Source organism: Cydia amplana, chromosome 5, assembly GCF_948474715.1.
Source record: "Cydia amplana chromosome 5, ilCydAmpl1.1, whole genome shotgun sequence".
Taxonomy (NCBI): domain Eukaryota; kingdom Metazoa; phylum Arthropoda; class Insecta; order Lepidoptera; family Tortricidae; genus Cydia; species Cydia amplana.
The window spans coordinates 15,907,684-15,928,824 of record NC_086073.1 but is presented as its reverse complement, the minus strand read 5'-3'; the positions used below and the strand labels follow the sequence as shown (position 1 = coordinate 15,928,824).

The 21,141-nt window shown below is 35.3% G+C and overlaps 1 protein-coding gene across 1 annotated transcript; it reads right to left on the bottom strand.

Annotated features, from left to right (window-relative positions):
* Positions 1-646: 646 nt before the first annotated feature.
* On the bottom strand, positions 647-20,271 carry LOC134648510 (homeobox protein aristaless-like). Its single transcript, XM_063503031.1, has 5 exons — positions 19,879-20,271; positions 8,326-8,528; positions 7,866-7,911; positions 1,656-1,849; positions 647-1,117 (listed from the first exon to the last, which is right to left on the bottom strand). Exons 1-5 carry the CDS (start codon positions 19,921-19,923, stop codon positions 691-693), a joined length of 915 nt encoding a protein of 304 aa, XP_063359101.1. The 5' UTR covers positions 19,924-20,271; the 3' UTR covers positions 647-690.
* Positions 20,272-21,141: the final 870 nt, after the last annotated feature.

The following is a 21,141-nucleotide window of genomic DNA, read 5'->3' as shown; positions in this document are numbered from 1 at the left end:
AATCCAAATATATTCAATATGAGTTATGGCCAACATCATACAATACGGAAGGTTAAAAACGTCCAGCACATTTCAAATAAAACACCAACTTTTGCACGTACATATTTGAATACGTAGAACATGTTTATCACATTCTCTTCTATCGCATAAAACGCAATGCGTGGGTGTGCTCGGTCCTTAATATAGTACTTACGTACGTACGTACTTAGCTACTAACATTATCAAGTAAAATATTGTAAGTACAAGAGGCAACCACGACCAGAAGTCACATACTGATTTTATAAATATTAATTTTAATAATAAGCACTTAGGAGTTTAAGTAGGAATGTATTTACAATGTAGCAACTGGTCGTGGCAACTTTATAGATTAATAATTATAATATTTACAACATATAGGTAGTTTAAAATTACATATAACATTTTAAATACAATACGTCCTCGCTACAAATACAAACAATTCTCGAGTGTTTTTATTGACAAGCAATAATTTCTTTAGTGAACATTTTCCGTATTTTATTTAATCTTAAAGAAATTATGCAAAGACCAGAGTTTACAATACCTAATTGTCTTTCTTAGTTTTATAAAATTGTTTTGAACTGTAGGTAGTAGAAAGTTAACACTGGTAAGCAATCATTGAAACATACATTTTCACGTGAACTATTATTTCAACTCAAGCCCTAAATGAAAATATCAACAAATCAAGTCAGCCCGCTGCCTCAAAAGCTCCAACCTTAGCTCATGTTCGCGGGCCGCTAATCTCAAAGCGGCGATACTCGAACTCCGCACGTCTTCCATCGCTTGAGGTATCGACTCACTTCCAGGCGAAATCGGGGGTGAAACGGACGGGGCGGGGGAGGTGACCTCCACAGATAAACGCCCAGGTGATAGACGGTTCTCTGGCGTTTTAGAAACATCTGACAGTCGGCTCTGCTCTGACATTCGACTGTGCTCGGACAGTCGGGAATGTTCGGGGGATAGTCGCGGCGGTTCGGGCGCGGTTAGGTTGGCGAAGATGGAGTGGAAGTGAGGAGAGGTAGCGTATAGCGGGGCGCCGAATAGGGGTGGTCGGGATAGTGGGGGGAGGTATTGGGCGCCAAAGAGGGGGGAGCTGGCGTACCTGTAGACAAAGATACATTTATCGTTGTGTTTTTATTCATAAAAGAAGTATTCTGAAGAGTGCATGTGGAGAGGTAATCTGTAGGGTGATTAAAAAAATATAGTCTTAATTAACTACATAATTTAGAATGAGAAAAATAAAACAGCGAGTCAGCGACTAAGAAGCACTCAAACTAAATATACTCAAATTAATTTATTGGCCATAGAAATTCTGATAAAACAACATTGTGTTTGGGTTTGTTATAATTTTCTCGATTAGCATTACGTAGTTGTTTGTTGAAAGGAAAGTACAGTCAGCGTTTAAAGCTTGTATCAAAAATGAATCACTACATAGTATAAAACAAAGTCGCTTCCCGCTGTCTGTCTGTCCCTATGTATGCTTCTTTCTTTCTTATCTTTAAAACTACGCAACGGATTTTGATGCGGTTTTTTTTAATAGATATAGCGATTCAAGAGGAAGGTTAATGTATAATTTGCTAAGTGTTAACCCGTGTGAAGCCGGGGCGGGCTAGTTATTTGATAAATAAACTTATTCTCACCTAAAACTGGCCATGGCAGTCTCAAACGGCTTTCTAAGGCCGAAGCCAAGCTGGCTGAGCGGGTGGGGCGCCGGTGGCAGCGTGGCGGACGTGGGCAGCGGCTGGCCCCCGCCCAGGTACCCGCTGTACGGGTGTGCGTGGGGCCCCACCTTTTCCTGCTTACGCCACTTCGCTCGCCGGTTTTGGAACCACACCTGTTGGCAAAAGGTTTAGTTTAGTATCTAGTAATACGTTATTGGAGTTGATGACTGGTGATTTTCATGGATACCTACGTCTTTTAATCAGATAGGTGTCATGATTTTCAGGATAGTCTTTTTAATGAGTGATAAGTAAATAATCTCACTCATACCTATCATCCTGAGTCCCTGAGGCCTTTATAAAGGAATTCAAATGGAATTTTGAATTAAAATGGAATACAAGAAGGTTCCAAATCCAAAACTGCAACAAATGACAAAGGGGATTTAGAAGGCTATAATTAATTGAAAATAACAGCATACTCGTAACGTGGAATAACGTGGATGTGACGATAAAATCAGTCAATTCAGTGCATACCCATATAAAGTTTTGCTTATATACATATACCATGTATATAGGGTAGACCGGGGGCAATAGTACCACGGGGCAATAGTACCATCGTTATTATCTTCACAATTACAACGAAATATGTGTATGTGGGTACACACGATGGAGCCCAATACTTGTCTGGATCCACTCACGTTTTGATTAGGATCACATCACATTTTGATCGTTAAACTATATTATTGTTACTTAGTGAGATATAATCATAGTAATGTGACTTCAAAGTGACCACTGATCTCAATTAGTGTTATTAAATATTCTCCTTCTTAAGACTGATGTAACTGAAATTATTGATTACAGTAAAGCTCTAAAATAATAAATCTTTATATAATAAACATATTATTTGGGTTTTATTTACGTTCAAATTTTTGGTACTATTGACCCGCACTAAGGGTCAATTGTACCACTAGGAATCATTGACGAAAAACTGGATTTTCTACCATACTCTTACCGTTTATTAACAATTACCCTCAAAAATACGTAAATCAATAACCTACTATTTCATATGTACGTACAGTTTTTGTTCAGCTCCTATATATTTTGAACTAGGAACCATTATCCAAAAAATGGTTCAATTGTCCCCGGTCTACCCTACCTACATACAAAACAAATTTCAAAAATGACATATAGACCGTCGTTCACAATGAAACAGGTTCGTAATCTTATTAATTACTAATAACTAATAATAACTCCTACCAGGAACAACGTGCATATAATGGTTACCAAGAAAATATACCACAGACAAGTTAATAGTTAAGACCAATAGTGATCTTACAAGATTTTGTAAGGTGTTGGGATTCGTAAGGCGATTACAAACAGGAAATATTACTTTTTAAAAGTTTTGGGCTCTTAAACTAATCAACCTAAAAAAGGAAATAATATCTTAGTCCCTGGTATGTCAATTATGTTATGAGTTGCCTTAAAATTAAAACCGTAAAACGATCTATTTTTTGAGTAATTCTTTAGGTATTAATCGAAGCGACATAATAAAAATAGCTTAGAGATTTCAGTGTCGCAAACTAAACGCGGTTTTTATGGAGCTACTGTCCTTATTATTCACCCGTCTTTTACACCTAGCTAACATTAAATCCCTCACTAACTCGATTGACTTTTTACATGTAACTATGCGTGGGGACGCAATTATATCGATTATGGTGCTCGATCATACCGATTATCGACCACAATAATTGATTAAATTTAATAAAAACTAAAGTTGGAGTTCCAGTGAAACAATTTAGGCCTTATAAGGAACCTAATCATTGAATGAAGTATACTAGACAGACAGATACAACGAGTATTTTCTTGTAACTTTGATGCATTCTTGCATTGATGTATTGATACATTGCAAACATTATTTTTAAGAGAAAAAGTTGTTCCCTACCAAAGAACTATTGATATTTAATTCAAAATAATTTAATAATAGTGATTATTGAAAATTAAATTTAGTTACACAAACGGGTCTACCGCGATATAATTTCATTGTTTTTACCTTTAATTCCGACGTTTCAGCTGAGTTGCCCCAGCTGTGGTCGCGGTAGACCCGTTTGTGTAATTAAATATGTGTACAAAACGCGAGAGGTTAAAGTGTTATAATTAAATTTAGACTGCTTTTTTAGAGAATCACTCAAAATGTGCCTAGTTTGACGTGTCACCACTTCCTTAGAGCTCCTTTTGACTGTGTTTTAAGTCTCGTGTAGGTACCCCAATTAGCTAATAATCGTTTGTCCTTATCTGTCATTTTGACGTATGTATTTGTAAGAAAGGGATAAAACATAATTTAACTAAATCAGGTAAATTTTTATGAATAAAGGGGTTAGGTTCGTCTTGCTTCTCAACAGCAAAAATAGATCCCAATACCACCAATAATATACAAATTTGGCCATCGCCATCTATAGTTCCTTAGATAATTTCTTACTTAAAGTCAAACAACCGTTTGACAAGCAAGAAAACCCGATCGACATTCCTTCTTTAATTAATTGGCCATTTAGGGTTTGTCGCACATACTTTTCAATCTGAAAGCTGAGGGGCTACCGCGATAACCGAAATTCGCAAATTGCGGGGATCTTTCTCTTTTACTCTAATGAAGGCGTAATTGGAGTGACAGAGAAAAATGCCCGCAATTTGTGAACTTCAATTTTCACGGTTATAGGCGTTATAGCCCAGAGGGGCTACCGCGATTCGAATTAAAGACGAAACAGGAGCTGAGATTTAAGTTACACGAACCCACGGCAAAAAGACACTCCCATACAATGGAAATTACGCTCTCATTTTAAAACGACATTCTTAAATTAGGTAGGTACATGTTCATATTTATCGTGTTCATAACATATACAGGGTGCTTCCTGTAACAGGAGCAATAAATTAAACTAAAAGCTTTACTCCTCAAACTGACCAACATTTATTCAGCGACTTTTAAAAATTATGAATCCTTTATACTTGCTCTTTTTCATACAAAATAAATATTGCCTTCAATGTACGCTGACATCAGTGTGTTGGACGTTGTTTGTTTGTTACGCTTTAAACATAACAACATTGGCAATACATTGCGTCTTAGAATAAACTTTAAAGTGTTATTTTCTAAAGTTGCTGAACAAATGTTGGTCATTTTGAGGAGTACAGCCTACGGTTTAATTTATTGCTCCTGTTACAGGCAACACCCTGTATATAATACGTAACATATATGTATATACTAGTTTTCATTGATATAAATTGTAATATAAAGAAATTAGAGAGAGTAGAAGTATTACATAGTCATGTAAGGTAAAACAAACATAGTTTATATTGTTCGGGGTGACAAACAGTGTGAGGATTCCCTGCAAGTGTTTGACTTGTCCCAGTGACCTTCTTATCCCATCCCATCTAACCTTACTATAAAAATTCCACCTGCTCTTATATAATTTTCTTACTTGAATGTTAACGTCACACTTTAAATATCTCATTTTAAAACTTAACTTCTATTGTATGTCTTCCTCTAGGTTCGTGTGACTCCTAATAAAAATATCTGCATCATTCCTTGCTTTTGTTATTCCTAACACTTACCGACCATTCGCCACAGATAAACGTTGAACCACAGATATACTAAGTGGTTTGCGAAAGGCGGGAGTCGATATGCAACGGGAATACTGTGCGGTGATTAAGTGATCGTTAACGTTCTTAGAGCGAGCAGAGCCGGGCCCGAGCCTTGTCTTATAAGGAATCTTGTATTTACCCGTCCGTGTATCGTTCAATAATCAACTCTAATGTGTAGCCAACAAGAGCGTCGAAAAGTTGAGGATTGTGAGGAATGGTGTGACCACGATTTCAGACGGATATTAATCGGTTAATCGCCGCTGATTGGATGAGAGCGACAAAGGTGATGGGCTTCCATTTTTGAATGAGGAACGTTAATTAGTAGTATTTGCTTTTTTGTATCTGCGATCACTGGGTTTAATAAACTACAGTAATGAGGACTTATGTTTGCTCATATTGCCAAAAGTGGGGTTCCGAATGATTTAATTTAACCATTCTTGACAAACACTTGTAAATGTGTAGGTACCGTCTGATGTAACACTTGTAACCATTTTTATCAAAACAAGTTTTTTATACGAATTATTTTTAAAACATAATACAGTCAGCAGTAATAGTTGCTAAGCGGGCGAGGTGTTCAAAATGATCTTGATGCGACTTTATTGTTAAGATAATAAGAGCGCGTAAAAAAGTAAAGGTAATTTTGAACACCTCGCCCGCTTAGCAACTATTGCTGCTGACTGTACATATTATGATGTTGTACATATCTGCCTATCTCAAAAATGGAATGAACTTGGAATGAAAATTCTCACAATATAATATGCTAAAATTACTAAAGACTGAGAAGTGGAGTACCTACTAGCCTAGCCTGGAGCAGTGCTGAAGATGCAACCGGAATACCTACTGCGAAAGAAAGTGCAGTGTTTAACCGCTTTATTATATATCATTTAATTATGTGTACCCATATGCAAGATTAAATTATTTGTCAAAGCATAGGTACGCGTCTTTAATAAAAATCTGTACCCATAGCAATGGAAGCTACACTTTATTAAGGTACGTCACACTTCAAAAACACACTTTCACATTTATTATCAGCGTGGAAAACTGGTTATAACCCCCATGATCATCATTATATTGACATTTCACCGTTCGCCGCCGGTGGCCAATCAACAGGTGTCGCCAGATATGGATTGCATTTAACTCCAACAATCCACCTTTACGGAAAACTTACGAAATAAACTAATTATGGACTTGACATGTGACGAATGAAGGCAGTTCCCATTTACTGTAATGAAAACATTAAATTTATGGACAAAATGCTGTTAAAAATTGCCTTTTTACGATGCGTTATGTAATTTATGGTTTTTTAAACGGCATACAACTGTTTTCGAAATTCGAAAATCGAAGGGGTCGGAGTTCGCGGAGTTATTTATTTTGCTTTTCGGAATACAAACGTGGCGTGGTTAAGTTTTCAGTTGCGATAAGTAAGTATCTTCGAAGAATGTTGTCAGGATGTTCTTTAACTTACTAGAATCATGGTCACCGCATATAAGTACGTAGGTAAAAGTAAATAGGTAGCTGTGGTTGTGAGAAAGATTTTTGACAGTTTTTGTTACATGGTCTTGAATTGACAATTTGTTATTTACTCCACAAGCTTACTTTTGTGTAATTTATTAGGTACTTACTATATCATCTTTAATAACCATCGTGTATAATAATAATATTGAGTTACATAATTAATTTTCAACAAATTCTTAATTGTGTAGAAGCGATGTGTTAAGTGTAATAATAAGTGAACGTCAAATAAATGCCAAAATAATTATCACTAAACAGGTACTCCACAGCTGACACTTTATAAATTATTCATATATCCAAATACCATATAAACATATTACATCGAGCTCACCCAAAGTGAATTAAATAGTATTAATAATAATACAATAATAGGCGATGTGTAAACAGCATCCATAATGATATCGTACGGACCCCGTCGGGCGCGGCGGGGAGCTCGAAGTGCGAGTTTTTACCCCGCACTGGACGCACATAAAAAGATATGAGCCCTTTTGTAGTCTAAAAGCCGACTAATCGACCGAAACCCAATGTTTATGTCAAACGTGGGCCGCTGGAGTTATTCACTACTTTTAGACATATTATTGCTACAAAATAAATTTCTACAAAAAAAAATGTCCAGAAACAAAATACATATTTAGGATTACCTAGCATACGAAGTGAGAGTTTTTACCCCACACTGGATGCATGTAAAAAGATATGGGCCCTTTTGTTGTCTAAAAGCCAACTAATCGACTGAAATCCGATGTTTATGTCAAACGTGGCCCGCTTGGAGTTATTGACTACTTTTGGAGACACTATTTCTACAAAATAAATTAATGTTGTTAGTAAATCTTTTAGAGGCCCTTGTATTGAATCAAAATAAGGCCAGAAACAAAATATGTACATATTTAGGATTACCTAGCGTACGAAATGCGAGTTTTTACCCCATACGTGACGCACATAAAAAGATATGAGCCCTTTTGTTGTCTAAAAGCCGATTAATCTACTGAAATCGATATATATTATTTTGTTCCTAACAGTTATGCATTTGAATTAAAATTAAACCTTCCTTACCTGAATTCTAGCTTCAGTAAGTCCGATTTTCAAAGCAAGTTCTTCCCTGTAACAAAAGAAAACGATATTTAGTTAATAAAATCTTATTGACCTAAAATTTGACTATCTTATTGGAATGTCACTTTTGACAGTGACAGATCAGTATCATATTGGAAACAGATTGAATTAACTAGAACTCGAATTGTCCTGCTAGTCACTGTGCACTGATTGTTAAATCGATATAGAACGAAGTCTAACTAGTCATTTTTCATATTTCGTTTATAAGGCTGCCGTCCTGGGGCCCATTTCTCAAAAGCTTGTAACTTGTAATACAAGCGCATGTCGCTTTTTGACAGCTTTAGTTAGGAAGGGACTTCCACTTGTATTACAAGTTACAAGCTTTTGATAAACGGGCCTGGCCTGAGCGATATCCGGGCCGCACCGGGTCCGGTAGCTCAGTGTGGAAAAAAAAAATAGCTACCTAGTAAAAACGTCCGGATAGTGCGTCCGTCCGAACGCCTTCTCAAGCTCGTCGAGCTGATAGCTGGTGAACGTGGTCCGGTACCGGCGCTGTTTCCGGCGCGGCGCGTCGTCGTCGTCCGGACCCGAGCCGGATCCGGGCCGCTCCGGGTCCGGAAGCTCCGTGTGGTCGGACACGCCCATGGGAAAAATGTTTGGGGAATACTGTAACAAAGAAAGGTAAGTTTAGGATGTTTTCATAATCACATAGATTGTATAAAAGTTTCACGAAAACTTGTAACTTGTAATCAATAATAGAAATCTCTTTACATCTTATAAATCTTATAATTCCGTCCGTTTCGGACTTCTGTTAAAATTATTTAAAACGAATTACGTAAATTTAGTCGAATATACTTCAGGTTTAGACAACCTGTCTAACAAGTAATGCATTTACCCATGCCGCAGGGGTATATTTAGTTTTTAGTTGTTTATTTTAAGATTAGTTTTACTTATTTTTAGATTTAGTTTTTAAGTTTTATAGGTTAATGTTTTTGTATGCTTACTGAATAAAGAAATTAAATGCATTTGACACATGACCTGAAAATAGTACCTACTTTGATTGCTTGGATATTTTTAAAACCATGCAGCAACATGCACAAATCAATATAAAGTGAAATACAATTTAAATGTCGCAGCGAGCGTGATGGGCACCTTTGCGTCAGGGACAGCCCGGGACGGGTTTTAGTAAGTAGTTATTTTTTATGTTTTTAGTTTGTATTTATATTTAAGTTTTTGCAAGAAATGTTGTTTTTATTTAAATATGTAGATCTAAACCCACAGTCATGTCCATGTTTTAACGGTTCTAAATACCTTTACATATGCAATTTTATAAAAGAATAATCTTACAAAGCACCAACCATTTGCATATCATAGACAATTAGCAACAACAATAACAATGCACATAATCACAATGTTAATATGTATAATATTCGCGAACCCTCCAGCAATCACTGTTTTCCCAAGCACCTAATGACAAACCTTAATAACGGTCTTTAAACTTTCTCTTTTACACATAAGGTTTATTTTAGAATGAAAGTGGGTGGTGCTAAGGCTATTTTGGTACGGATATATCGATAATTCAAGCAGTATCGAGCTTCCTCATCTTAATTGCAATATGCAAACTTCCGGCTCCTTCCACGCCCCCATACTTTGGTCTAGATGCCTAAGTCTTGACAGCTATAGATCATTAAGAGCCAACAGGAGTGGTCATTTCTCCATACAAACGTACTCGACTGTTTCCTCCGTGGGTTTTGAAGCTAGAGCAATGATTTTTTCAACACAGATTAATATTGTCAATATCTGTGTCGGACCGTTTTGCTTTTTTTGATATTTTTGTTTTTTAAGGCGCTAGAGCCCTTCAAAAATGGCCAAAATGGCCTAATTGACTATGCCGCAATGAGAGGCGTGGTATTCAAAACTGATATCAATTAGCCAAAAAAGCAAAACGGTCCGACACAGATAATTTTATAATCATTTAGATTTCCAAATTTGGTTACGATTGGTTAAGTTTTGGAGGAGGAAACAGTCGAGTACGAAACCTCGATTTTTGAGATTTTTACGCAGGATTTTTCGCCTTGTCCTTATCGAACTAGTTTCAGGAGCCGCTTCCGTTAGCGAGACGGGTATATTTACCTAAAATATTTAAATCTCAGCTCCTGTTGGCTCTTAAATACATGTTCATAATGCATTTATAATTCATTGAATTGGCCGACGCATTTACCTATAATATCATTTTGAAAATACATATTTAAATATTTTATGCTGCGAGCGGGATATAATTAAATAAGTAAATATTCTTTATTGCACCAATAATTATACGTTTTACATACATGTAAATCTACAAAGAAATAAAAACAGAAAAATAGAACCAGGTAACAACAGGCAGTGTTATCGCTAAAAAGCGATCTCTTCCAGACAACCTTTGGGTAGCAGGAAATATAGAACTCCAACAAAAGTCAACAGGTAGTGCACGGAGCAAAGTATGGAGACTATTAAACACAAACACACATATTACATAAGTACCTACTACTTAGATTAGTATTACAACAAAACCTAATACACAAATAAATATATGTACAATATATATATATATATATATATATATATACATAATATATATTTATACTTACATAAAATGGCAACTTAAGGCAGAGATAAAAAGTATACTTTCAGCTGATTTTTGAAAATGGGGAGAGATTTAGCTAATCTTAATAACCTACTAGGGATATAGGTACATATGTATAGATGAGGGATAACTACTAAACCTTAAGCACATCATACTTTGGCAACACCTATATCTTGCTTACTGTTGCTATAGCAGAAGATGTTTCTAGTCGAGTACAATACATCTAGTTTTGTTTTCCTCTTCTTTTGGTATATAGTAGGTATATAGATAATTTATTGTTTCAAAATCACTCCGTTTTCGAAGTAAACCTAATATAAGCTCAAATGCAGAGCCAAAAGAAGAGGAAAACAAAACTAGATGTATTGTTCCATTTAGAGCTCTAGGTTGTATTGAAAATGTTGTACATATTTAGCATCCTAACACACCTATAGGTACCTAGCTAATTAAACCAATGTAGGCTATTTAAACTGTCTGAAAAAACGAATAAGTTTCAGCTAATTAACGAGTACCAAATTAATTAAGGATGATGGTTCCGTTAATCGAACTTCGGTACTTGTTTTGTATTATTCATTAGTTTTTAACTAGAAGCAGCTACTTAATTATTCTTGCACGCTGCTGTCAATCTTAAATCCGCCAAGTCGAGCAAAACAAAAATTTAAACTGGATGCTGATAAGCAATAATGTGTCAACCCACATTCATTTTGCAATAAGATGCCAACTCAAAAAATTGACGCTTAAAGTTGACACTTTATTGCAAAATTAATGTGGGTCGGCACATTTTTGCTAAACAGCATCCAACTTTTCTCAGCATTTTCAAAATCTGCATGTCTATTTCAGAACCATTTATAATAATCCATACACACAACAATATACAAAGAATTTATAAAACTCCATTACAGATGTAGTGAATAATTATTTTCCATCGTATTTTCACGGAAACGTACGAACATGTCTTGCTATTTCAGTCAGTCTATGAACTAGAATGACAAATATGTACGAACATTTCTGACAAAATGGACAATTATGCACTACATCTGTAATTTTATCTAGAGTTAGATAGTGTTTCCATTTGCCTAACAAAAGGACATCGTCCCGGAAAAATAAAGAGGGTGAAAATGAGGTTGGAACTTACTTTGTTAATGGTATATGGAAATATACTAGTTCTCTGCAGACAAAGTCGTGGGCAGAAGCTAGTCCTAAATAATGTATTGATGATCAAAATGTAGGTACCTAGTTGTTTAAACAAGTGCTACATTACCAATGATTTATTATTAAATATATTTACAGTTTCTTTTATAGGTTCTACGATAAACTAGCGTTACTCAGTTTTCGTATGCTGGAACAGCGACATCTTTTAGGGAATTTGTACACCAAACTAAATATACTTCGTATCGGCTCGAACAGTACCTAGTCATAGGTCATTACATAGCAACATGAACCGTTAATGGAAGAAAGTATCTACCGGCGGCAGATGGCCGGCAGGTGGCGACACGGTTCGTCGCCCGCGCCGGATTAGCGAATCATAGAACTCATTTTATTGGAAATTGGTTAAAGCTGTATAAAGGAATTAGCTGTTTAAATCCGATATGGTAGATAAAATCATTGATCTAATGTTGTAAATTGGTTTAAGACTTAAACAACTTAAACTTCAAGCTACTTAACTGAAAGCCCAAATGAAATGGTAAATCATTTTATCTGATTCTAAATTGAAATAAGTACTTCGGTAATGGTTTTAATAGGTATTATTCTAGTTTCTTATCTCTTTTTAACAGTTTTAACCGATAAAGATCATAATATGTACACTTACCGTAAGGAACTTAGCTGACCCGGCCTTAGTATTAAGATTTATCTAAGTAGGTTTACCTATGTTCTTTCTGAGAGGCGTTCGAAGAAGTATATTATTATCTATCCGGATTAGAACGTAAATAGCCTTTCTCCTATCAAAGCCTACTGCTACATATTAAACGAGCATTATTTGGTAAGGTTGTAATTAGGATCTTAAACTTCTAAAACGATTCCAATGAAGTTTTTCTAGGTACTTCTTAAGCCATATTGACTAACCCCGAAAACGATCTTGTCTTAATTTATTACTAGTGACCCGCCTCGGCTTCGCACGCACACAAAACCTTAACAAATTATACTCCTATCCTTCCTCAAGAATCACTCTATTGATAGGTGAAAACCGCATGAAAACCCGTTCAGTAGGTAGTTATTGAGTTTATCGCGGACATACATACACATATTATTGAACTATACCCTGTACGAAAGCTCTTTATAATATCTGTGTTCATAACACAAATAAATGTCCATACCGGGACCACCGGCTTGACAGGCAGGATCACTACCCGGTCGGGTCGTCTTATTTACTGAATTATATCGCGTACCTAAATAATTGTTAGTCGTGACAAACTGCCGTATTCGAACTTCAAGATATTCATAAGACACGACACATACTAGATCCATTCTAGATACGTTATAGTTTAGATTTCAACTAGTTCTCTTTTGCAGCGCAATTCGGGCAACCAATGTCACTTTTACGATAGATCGTGTTAGATATCTATTAGGTGTGAATTAGATCTCTAAGTAATATCTTGTGGAAATCGTTCAAGAGTATCTCCAGAATCGCGGAAATGTCAAATTTGACAGGTTAGATCTTAAACATATCGTTATCGTATCTTGGCGATGTCTAAAAGATATCTAATAGATGTTTATTACAAAATCCGAATTGGGCCCAAAGTATCGTGATTGGCGAAAGAACTGTAAATTAAATAAAGCAGTGGCAATGTCTTGGTCCAGTGGCGTTGCGACTCTACCCAGGGTTTTGCTACTCATACAATTTAGCGCTTACGGGTCAACTACCTTCGTTGTTTAGCTTTACTAGCATTAGTTAGCTTTTAATTATATTTCAGGTTATAAAGTATGTATGTACATATTAATTAATACAAGAGTAAATAATTAAATTTCCAAAAAAAATTGTTTATAGTTAAATATTTTACACGTTTTAACTTCATCGCTTGCTGCAATCAATAAATACAGTTATTTTGGATATTTTCTATGTATTTTATTGACAATTATTTTGAATATCATCAACAATCGACATTAACAAACCTAATGTATACTCGTATATCATATTGGTCTATGTATGCATTTTCCTATTTATTTAGATATACATTCTAGTGTCCGCAAAACAAGCCTTATATGTAGTTATTGTGGGTCTAGATCGATTTATGTAGGATTGTCCAATAATGATGTATGATTATGTATTTATACAGAGTGATACAGTGTTCCACAGAACTTTATATGTATTCTTACTCCTTCCCGTTTTACCATTTTACATACAACTTCGATAGATTGATATCATGCACATTTGGAGTAATGATTTTCTTTTGCTGATCCAAATCGTGTAGTGAAACCTCGGCTAGGCGTCCAATATCAGTGCGAAACGCTGTGAGGCCGAGCATGTAATCGCAACACTTTTTACGCTAACTGTACCGAGTTCATTAACCTTTGCTTTTTTGTGCCATTAGCGGCTTCCGCAGGAAACTTGCTGAAGGAAATTTAAGTGAAACTCTTACGCAAGTGGCGGCGATATCAAAGGGAAAAGTGCGTAGGCGTATTTGCGGATACTTAGTACTAACTATAAAACTAGCTGAACAAAATAAAGATGCTATTATTTTAATTAGTTTTACCCGTGTTACATTATGGGAGTAATTAGGTACACACAGCAGCTTGAAAAGTAAATGCTCACTTTATGAATGAATTCCATTCATTAAAGTGGGCATGGACTTTCGCAGTTCGCTGTACCTAATACTACACAGCTTTCATTTCATAGTAATTTGATAAATTCTCTATTTTCGGGATATTATTAAAACAAATGCGTACATTTTCAGAAATTATGTCAACTAGCAATTGTTACACATACAATATTCTATGAGACGCATTTGAAAAAAAATATCCTTTATTTCCACAAGAGGAAAAGAAAAGAAACATATCTAGAAAAAAAAAAACAATTTATTTAGTAGCAATTCTTTTCCATACACACACGTAAACCAGAAAAACTATCTTACAATACAACCGTCACGACCCTGTCAACATCTATTTGCAATCCGAGCCGTAAAGCCCCACATTGTTATTCTACGACTGCGATAGGATCAAGAACAGTAGATTAACACTCGTTAATGGACAGGACAAAAAAGTAATCCTTCTAGGCGCCGCCGGCCGTAGAATATGGAATAGTTTGATATAATAAATTGTTATGAACAAGTTTGAACTAACAAATTATAATAAACATGGACCTTTTATTTAGGTAAGTACTTGGTATGTTTTTAACTGTAAGTTATTGGCAATTTTGTATGTTTGAGTTGATTTTGTGTGTTTTGTTTAAGTTAGGTAGTAACTTTTAAGCATGGAAAAATAGTAATATCAATATTTTAAAATGTAATCGACTTTAGTCAGGGATAACATATCTTTATAACATTTTGTTCATTTAATTTTTTTTAAATTTCATATCTTGTTGTTTTAATTTTATGTACTTCAGCACCACATTGTGCCAACTAGGGCTTCCAAATACCGGACTTCTCACAATACCGGTATTAATACGGAAACTGTCTTCATCAATACCGGGATCCCGGGATCCCGGTATTGGATATGAATCGCTTAAAAATATATAGTTTTATTAAAAAGGGGAATTAGAAAGGCTCACTGGAATACCAGATATGTCCTAAAAGCTATTACAACAATAAAAAATCAATGCCGCCATCTGCAATAATTTTATTTCACACTCCAGGTTGGCAATAATTTTATCCAATTTGTTGACTTCACTTCACCAGTCACATTTGTAGTCCAACTTAACCAACCAGACAACATTTTTTCAAATTTCTGTCAAAATTGGTTTGCCATTATTACAGTTATCCTTGCTCTTTCGTTTTATTTTTTGATAAAATTATAAGAACTAATTATGTTAATGTTAATGGCACTATCGTCATATTCAGCACTCACATAACTTCAGGATTCATCCACCACCAACCACCAAATATTTATTTGACGCATAGGCATCGATCTTGTTTCAATAATAAAATGCGGGCTAGAGACCAGTTAGAGTTAGACCAAGTAAAGTCTGCAACGATTTTGATAGCATACGCAGTACGCAGTGCAAGTGTTATTTGTACGTCATAATTTCATAGAAGTTTGACGTTTAATATAACACTTGCACTGCGCGTGCTATCAAAATCGTTGCAGACTTTTCTTGGTCAACTCTAGATGCGTCTGACGTTTAGTAAGCTTTTTGATACAACCGAATATAATGGATTTAAAGCGTTTATACTGAGCATTTCCCTCATTTTTTAAATACCGGGATCCCGGTATTGCCTTTAAAAATACCGGTATTGAAAAATGCGTTTAAAAAGACGGGATCCCGGGATCCCGAAATACCGGGATCCCGGTATTGGAAGCCCTAGTGCCAACTAGTCACCTTTTAAATACGAAACCTTGTTCAAAACTGCATGTATCTTTCCCTCTGAGTTGCAAATGTAGAAACATACTTAAATTAAAGTCTAATTTAATGACCTCGTAAAGTCACCGTATACATTTAAACATCTGTACTACGACCCCTCATACCTTGAAGTTATTACCACCTCGAATAGGTAGGTACATAAATTATTTATTACAGAGGAATATATATTACTTAGCCTTCTATTTATTATACGGTATTAATTAACCATCGTAATTCAACTATTCGCATCAAATTAATCGATTAATTTCAATTAACAATCGCAAAAGGTAAGCGCTTCCATATTAACACATTTCCAATTTCAATTTAGCGTTCAGTAATTTTAATTACTTTTTATTTTAATTTGAAATGGCTCTATAAGTCATAAAGGTAATAACATGATAGATAAATAATGATCACGGTAATAGATAAATAAACTGAGGGCCTACCGCGAACCACGTTCGACGTGTTGCCTCCCTGTCACACTTACGTACGAATTTACAAGTGCGACAGAGAGGCAACACGTCGAACGTGGTTCGCGGTAGGCCCTCTGGTTATTTTTCTAAGAGATCCTATCAGTCTTCGTTCCTAAATACAGAAGGTAGGTAAGTACCTATAACACACCTAATATGCACCTTATAAATACCTACTTACTCATAACTATTTTTTTACTGTAGTTGTAGTAAACTCTTTATAGTACAAACACACATAATAAAAGTAACGTTTTCAAACTAATTAAATACCAATTTTCATCTAAATCGGTTCAGCGGTTTAATCGTGAAGAGGTAACAGACAGACAGAGTTGCTTTATTTATAAATTATTAGGGATGCATATTTCAATATAGGATTATAATGTAATACCAAACGAAAGTGCAACCAGTATTATAAGTAAATCAACCAATATAATCCGGAGTAACAAACAATTATCTGCCTATTATCCATTCCTCAAACACACCCGGGTATCTCCGGTTTGCACTTGGTTTATCTTAGAATTCGAGGATTAGTTTTTGTCAGTTGGGTCTGCTTAAGTGTTAATGGGTCGGATTAGGCTCCCTCATGATAAGTGAGTCACTGTGACTGATGGCTCCTGCCTGATAACCTTGACATTTCCTCAGCCTAGTGTTTTGGGTGGATAAACTTTGAAAGGTTGACTAATTTTTTATTTGTTTAAAATGAACACGCTGTTTGTCTTTGTAAGATTACGGAATTAATAAAATTTATCAAATATATACGATTAAAATAATAAAAAAAGATTCATACACAAGGTAATATTATGTAGTTATAAAACAAAGGATAATGAAGAAAAGGAAACAGATATTGTAAAAATTATAGATAAAACAGAAACAGTAACTGGCCGCGTAGCCAAGACGCCAATCGCTTACGCTTCGTAGCGATCGAAACGCAACTGTCACTGTCACACTAATATGAAAGAGTGATAGAGAGACACAAAGCGTTTCGTTGTCGAAGCGATAGCGATTGTAACCTTGGCTAGGCCGGCTGGTTCGATCATGTTTGATGATCATATAAAGCATTTAAAAGATAATACCGGTTGTGGAAGTGTTGTAACACATTTGTTCAACCTCTGGGCTTACGCTTTCTAGGTATGTATATCCATATCACGCGAAATGAATTTGAAATATGATAGAATAGACAAAGTTATAAAGAAACGTTTTTATCATAATTTTCTTTGATACTTTCGTAACATCGAATGGGCAAATTACATTTAGAATTTAATTGTAGTATCTAACATCTAAAAAAATATTAGGGTAGCAAAATCATCCTTCGCTTCAAACAATGTATTGTTATCAACATTAATTGTGCAGTCATCACACCAATCAAAACTATTATTTGAATATGACGTAATCACGATCGAGATAGAGCGATGTAAATCGACTTTCCTATTACCAAGTAGCGGCGAGTAGCGTGTAATGAGAAACCAGAATGTTAATTAAGATCTAATTAACTCTAATACAATCAACAATGCTGCGCGCGTTCCGGAGGCATCCGCAAGTCATTGCCAGGGTCTTCAAATAACCAGGTTTCACAGACCTCTTATTCCCAAAGAAATACCCAAAATCCCTTGCAGTGCGAGGCGAATGGGAGGTCAACCAAACTGGTAATCATAATCGAATTGAGTGCGGCCAACCCTTTAGTAAAAAATCGGTTAAAATCACTCGTTCCAAGGCCTTTTGTGATGTGAGAACTCAATCTAACCAACACTAGCATTGTACATGGAATCATTTTAAAGGGTAATAAAGATTATATCAAACTTTTTTCAAGCAATTATAAATGGTATCGGTTAGGAAAAGGCTTAAGTGCAATGAAGTAAAAGATGAATCTAACGCAATACGAAACTTTGTAATTCTTACAGAAAAATAATTGCATTGTGTGTTTTTTTTACAAAAAGAGTGATGAAATGAGTTGGTTACCATTTTACAAATATAGGAGCAGTTACCTAATGACACAATAATCCGTGACACGACAAGTAAAAAATATCGGAAAAAGTTAGTGATCACCCAAAGTTTTACCTTAATTAAAACTACACTTCTTTTAGCTGTAGTTAGTTTTAATACGAAATTGTTTCTATTTTAAATTTAAACTGCGAGCTTTGTGAAAATTCCCCTACAGACACAAGAAAGTTAATTCAACGAAGTAATTTGGTATTGGCGCCGGCGCCGGCGCATACATCATTTTAAATAATCAATCCCTTACTAGTTGCTTTGTATCGCTCTCTTACTCAAACATAATTTAGTACGCATTCAAACCTTTTATTGTATTGTGAATTTTGATTAGTTTTCATCGGACACCATTTTAACCAACGAGCGCATTAATGTCACGCATCTTGTTCGAACAAATTTATGTTACCTTTTACAGCGTAATAAATATAATAAAATAAAATCAAAGTCAAGAACTCTAACCCGCTCGGACGTTATTAAATGGCAATAAAAACAATAAAATAAATATGCTATTGTTGTCGATTCGTATACGGTTCATTTTTATAGATTCCGAAATATGGAACTAACATCCCAAACTGGCCACGATACTGACCATAAACAAAATTAACAACATAGGGACCCCCGCTGCTTTCAATTTTGAGTCTGACATCGGCCTTAATTCAATAAAGCAATAAAATTCACCTAATTATGCAAATGCTTTTAAAATATCAGGTATTATGCCTTTTTTGACTCCGAAAATATACTCCAGCCGTGAAATAAGGTTATCGTGGACTTTGATTAATGGAAGCGGGTCTGATCAAAATAATAACGTTATTATTTTTGGATTTTAATTATTAAACGTAATTAGCGACCTGACAGGAGGCGTGAGTTGTTTAAAGCTTTTGAATAAATTAGGATTGTAGTGTTTTTGTTTGTGATGAGGGTTCGTAATTAAAGTAATAAGTAAATTTTTGATTTAAACAAAAATAAATGTGGTTAACTAGAATACATAACGATATAAAATAAAAATTGTAGGTATCCCTTAAGCGTATAGGTACTGCGCCTACTTAGGTACCTAGAAAAATCTATGCACATTATTTTTAATTTTAACCAATATTAAACGTGTTTATGTGGAATAAAGTCTACGCAAGATGTCTACATACATGCACTCCAAACGTAATTAGGTATAACATCTAAGAATATAGATTAAAAAAAATATACGAATAAAAAAACATTGATAGTTTAACTGTAAGTTAATCTTTGGTTATGTAGATAGTTAAGTTCTTAATTCATTAATCATTATGATGAAGAATATATCTCAATAAATAGTTACTATTTTTTATTTATATGTACTTAATAGACAAAATTCTCATGAACCAGCCCGTCAGATATCCACATTTCAATGGAACAAACCAAAAACAAGAAAAAACTTAAAAACAAAAGTTATTATATGCAGCATACACTTACATTTTTATTATACACGCACATAAAAAAAATATGAAAAATATCCATACCTCTCACTTGACACCGTAGTAACACAAAAAGTCCTTAAGCACGCGACAAAAGATAGTCAACACGTATAAATCGCCGTCAATGAACCACAATTTACTTGATACCCTCACGGTAATAAACTATAACACTCCGACGCGTCCGATCGACTGCGAGAGAATAACGCGGGCTGGTCGCCTACGCAGCCCGTAAAAACACGACCAAGAGTAGCGGACACAGGCCACTCCCCTGCGGCACACCCGGCCAATCACGACTCGCCAATAGGACACACTGCTGTGTGCTCAGTTGAGGGTGGGCCCGAATCACTGATACCGGTCCCCACTTTGATACTACTAATTGACTTTATCAACAAACCGACTTTACTGGCCCGAGTCACGATATATGCGTTTGTCCGCAGTGTCAAAAGCTCAACTCTGGCCCACTAGCGATGTAATTAAGTATGCCGAGTTAATGGGTGATTTGAACGGAAGATTATTCAGACGTCTTCAATATGCTCTAGGAGAATATTATGGTTACTGATTAATAGCCATTTATTTGTTCGAAGTGACGGTGTAAATTAAAACTGCATTATTGATGATAGTTTCTGAGTCTTTAATTTCTGTAGACTGTTGTGAATATTTGTTATTCACGTAGGAACTTATACTTTACACTTAGGTATATGGTTATGTACCCATAGTCAAAATGCCTGCTAGGTATATTTATCGAATCTATATAAGTACTTTATTTTGTGAAATCTGAAATCTTTGGCTTCTCGGAATTGGAAGGAGCTGGATCTTACCCACTTAAATTCCTTAATTTTATTAGTGGTATGGGAGATATACACATCTAAGGATAATTTCATTCTATAGCTGATGATTAGATTTTTTTTTATGTGCCAAAATTTTATTAAATTGAAATGATTATTAGAATACTCTTAACATTAGATAGGATTCATAGGTATAAAATTACGTAGAGAAACGCACCTAGGCAGATATATTAAACAATAATAACTAAGACCATCGTCTAAACAAACCTTTACCGACCAGTTCTAGATGAAGCTATAAATTCCACAGGCCCTATTGAGAGTCCAATTAGTACCTATGAAATGTGTATGATTACAGCCATAGCGGCGACTAGGCTATACAGCCTGTACACAGTATAGTGGCTGGCGGCTTCTTTGGTCTAATTACAGAGGCTGTAAAACCATTCAGATGCGCTGGTTGCAACTGTTGCAACTTAGTT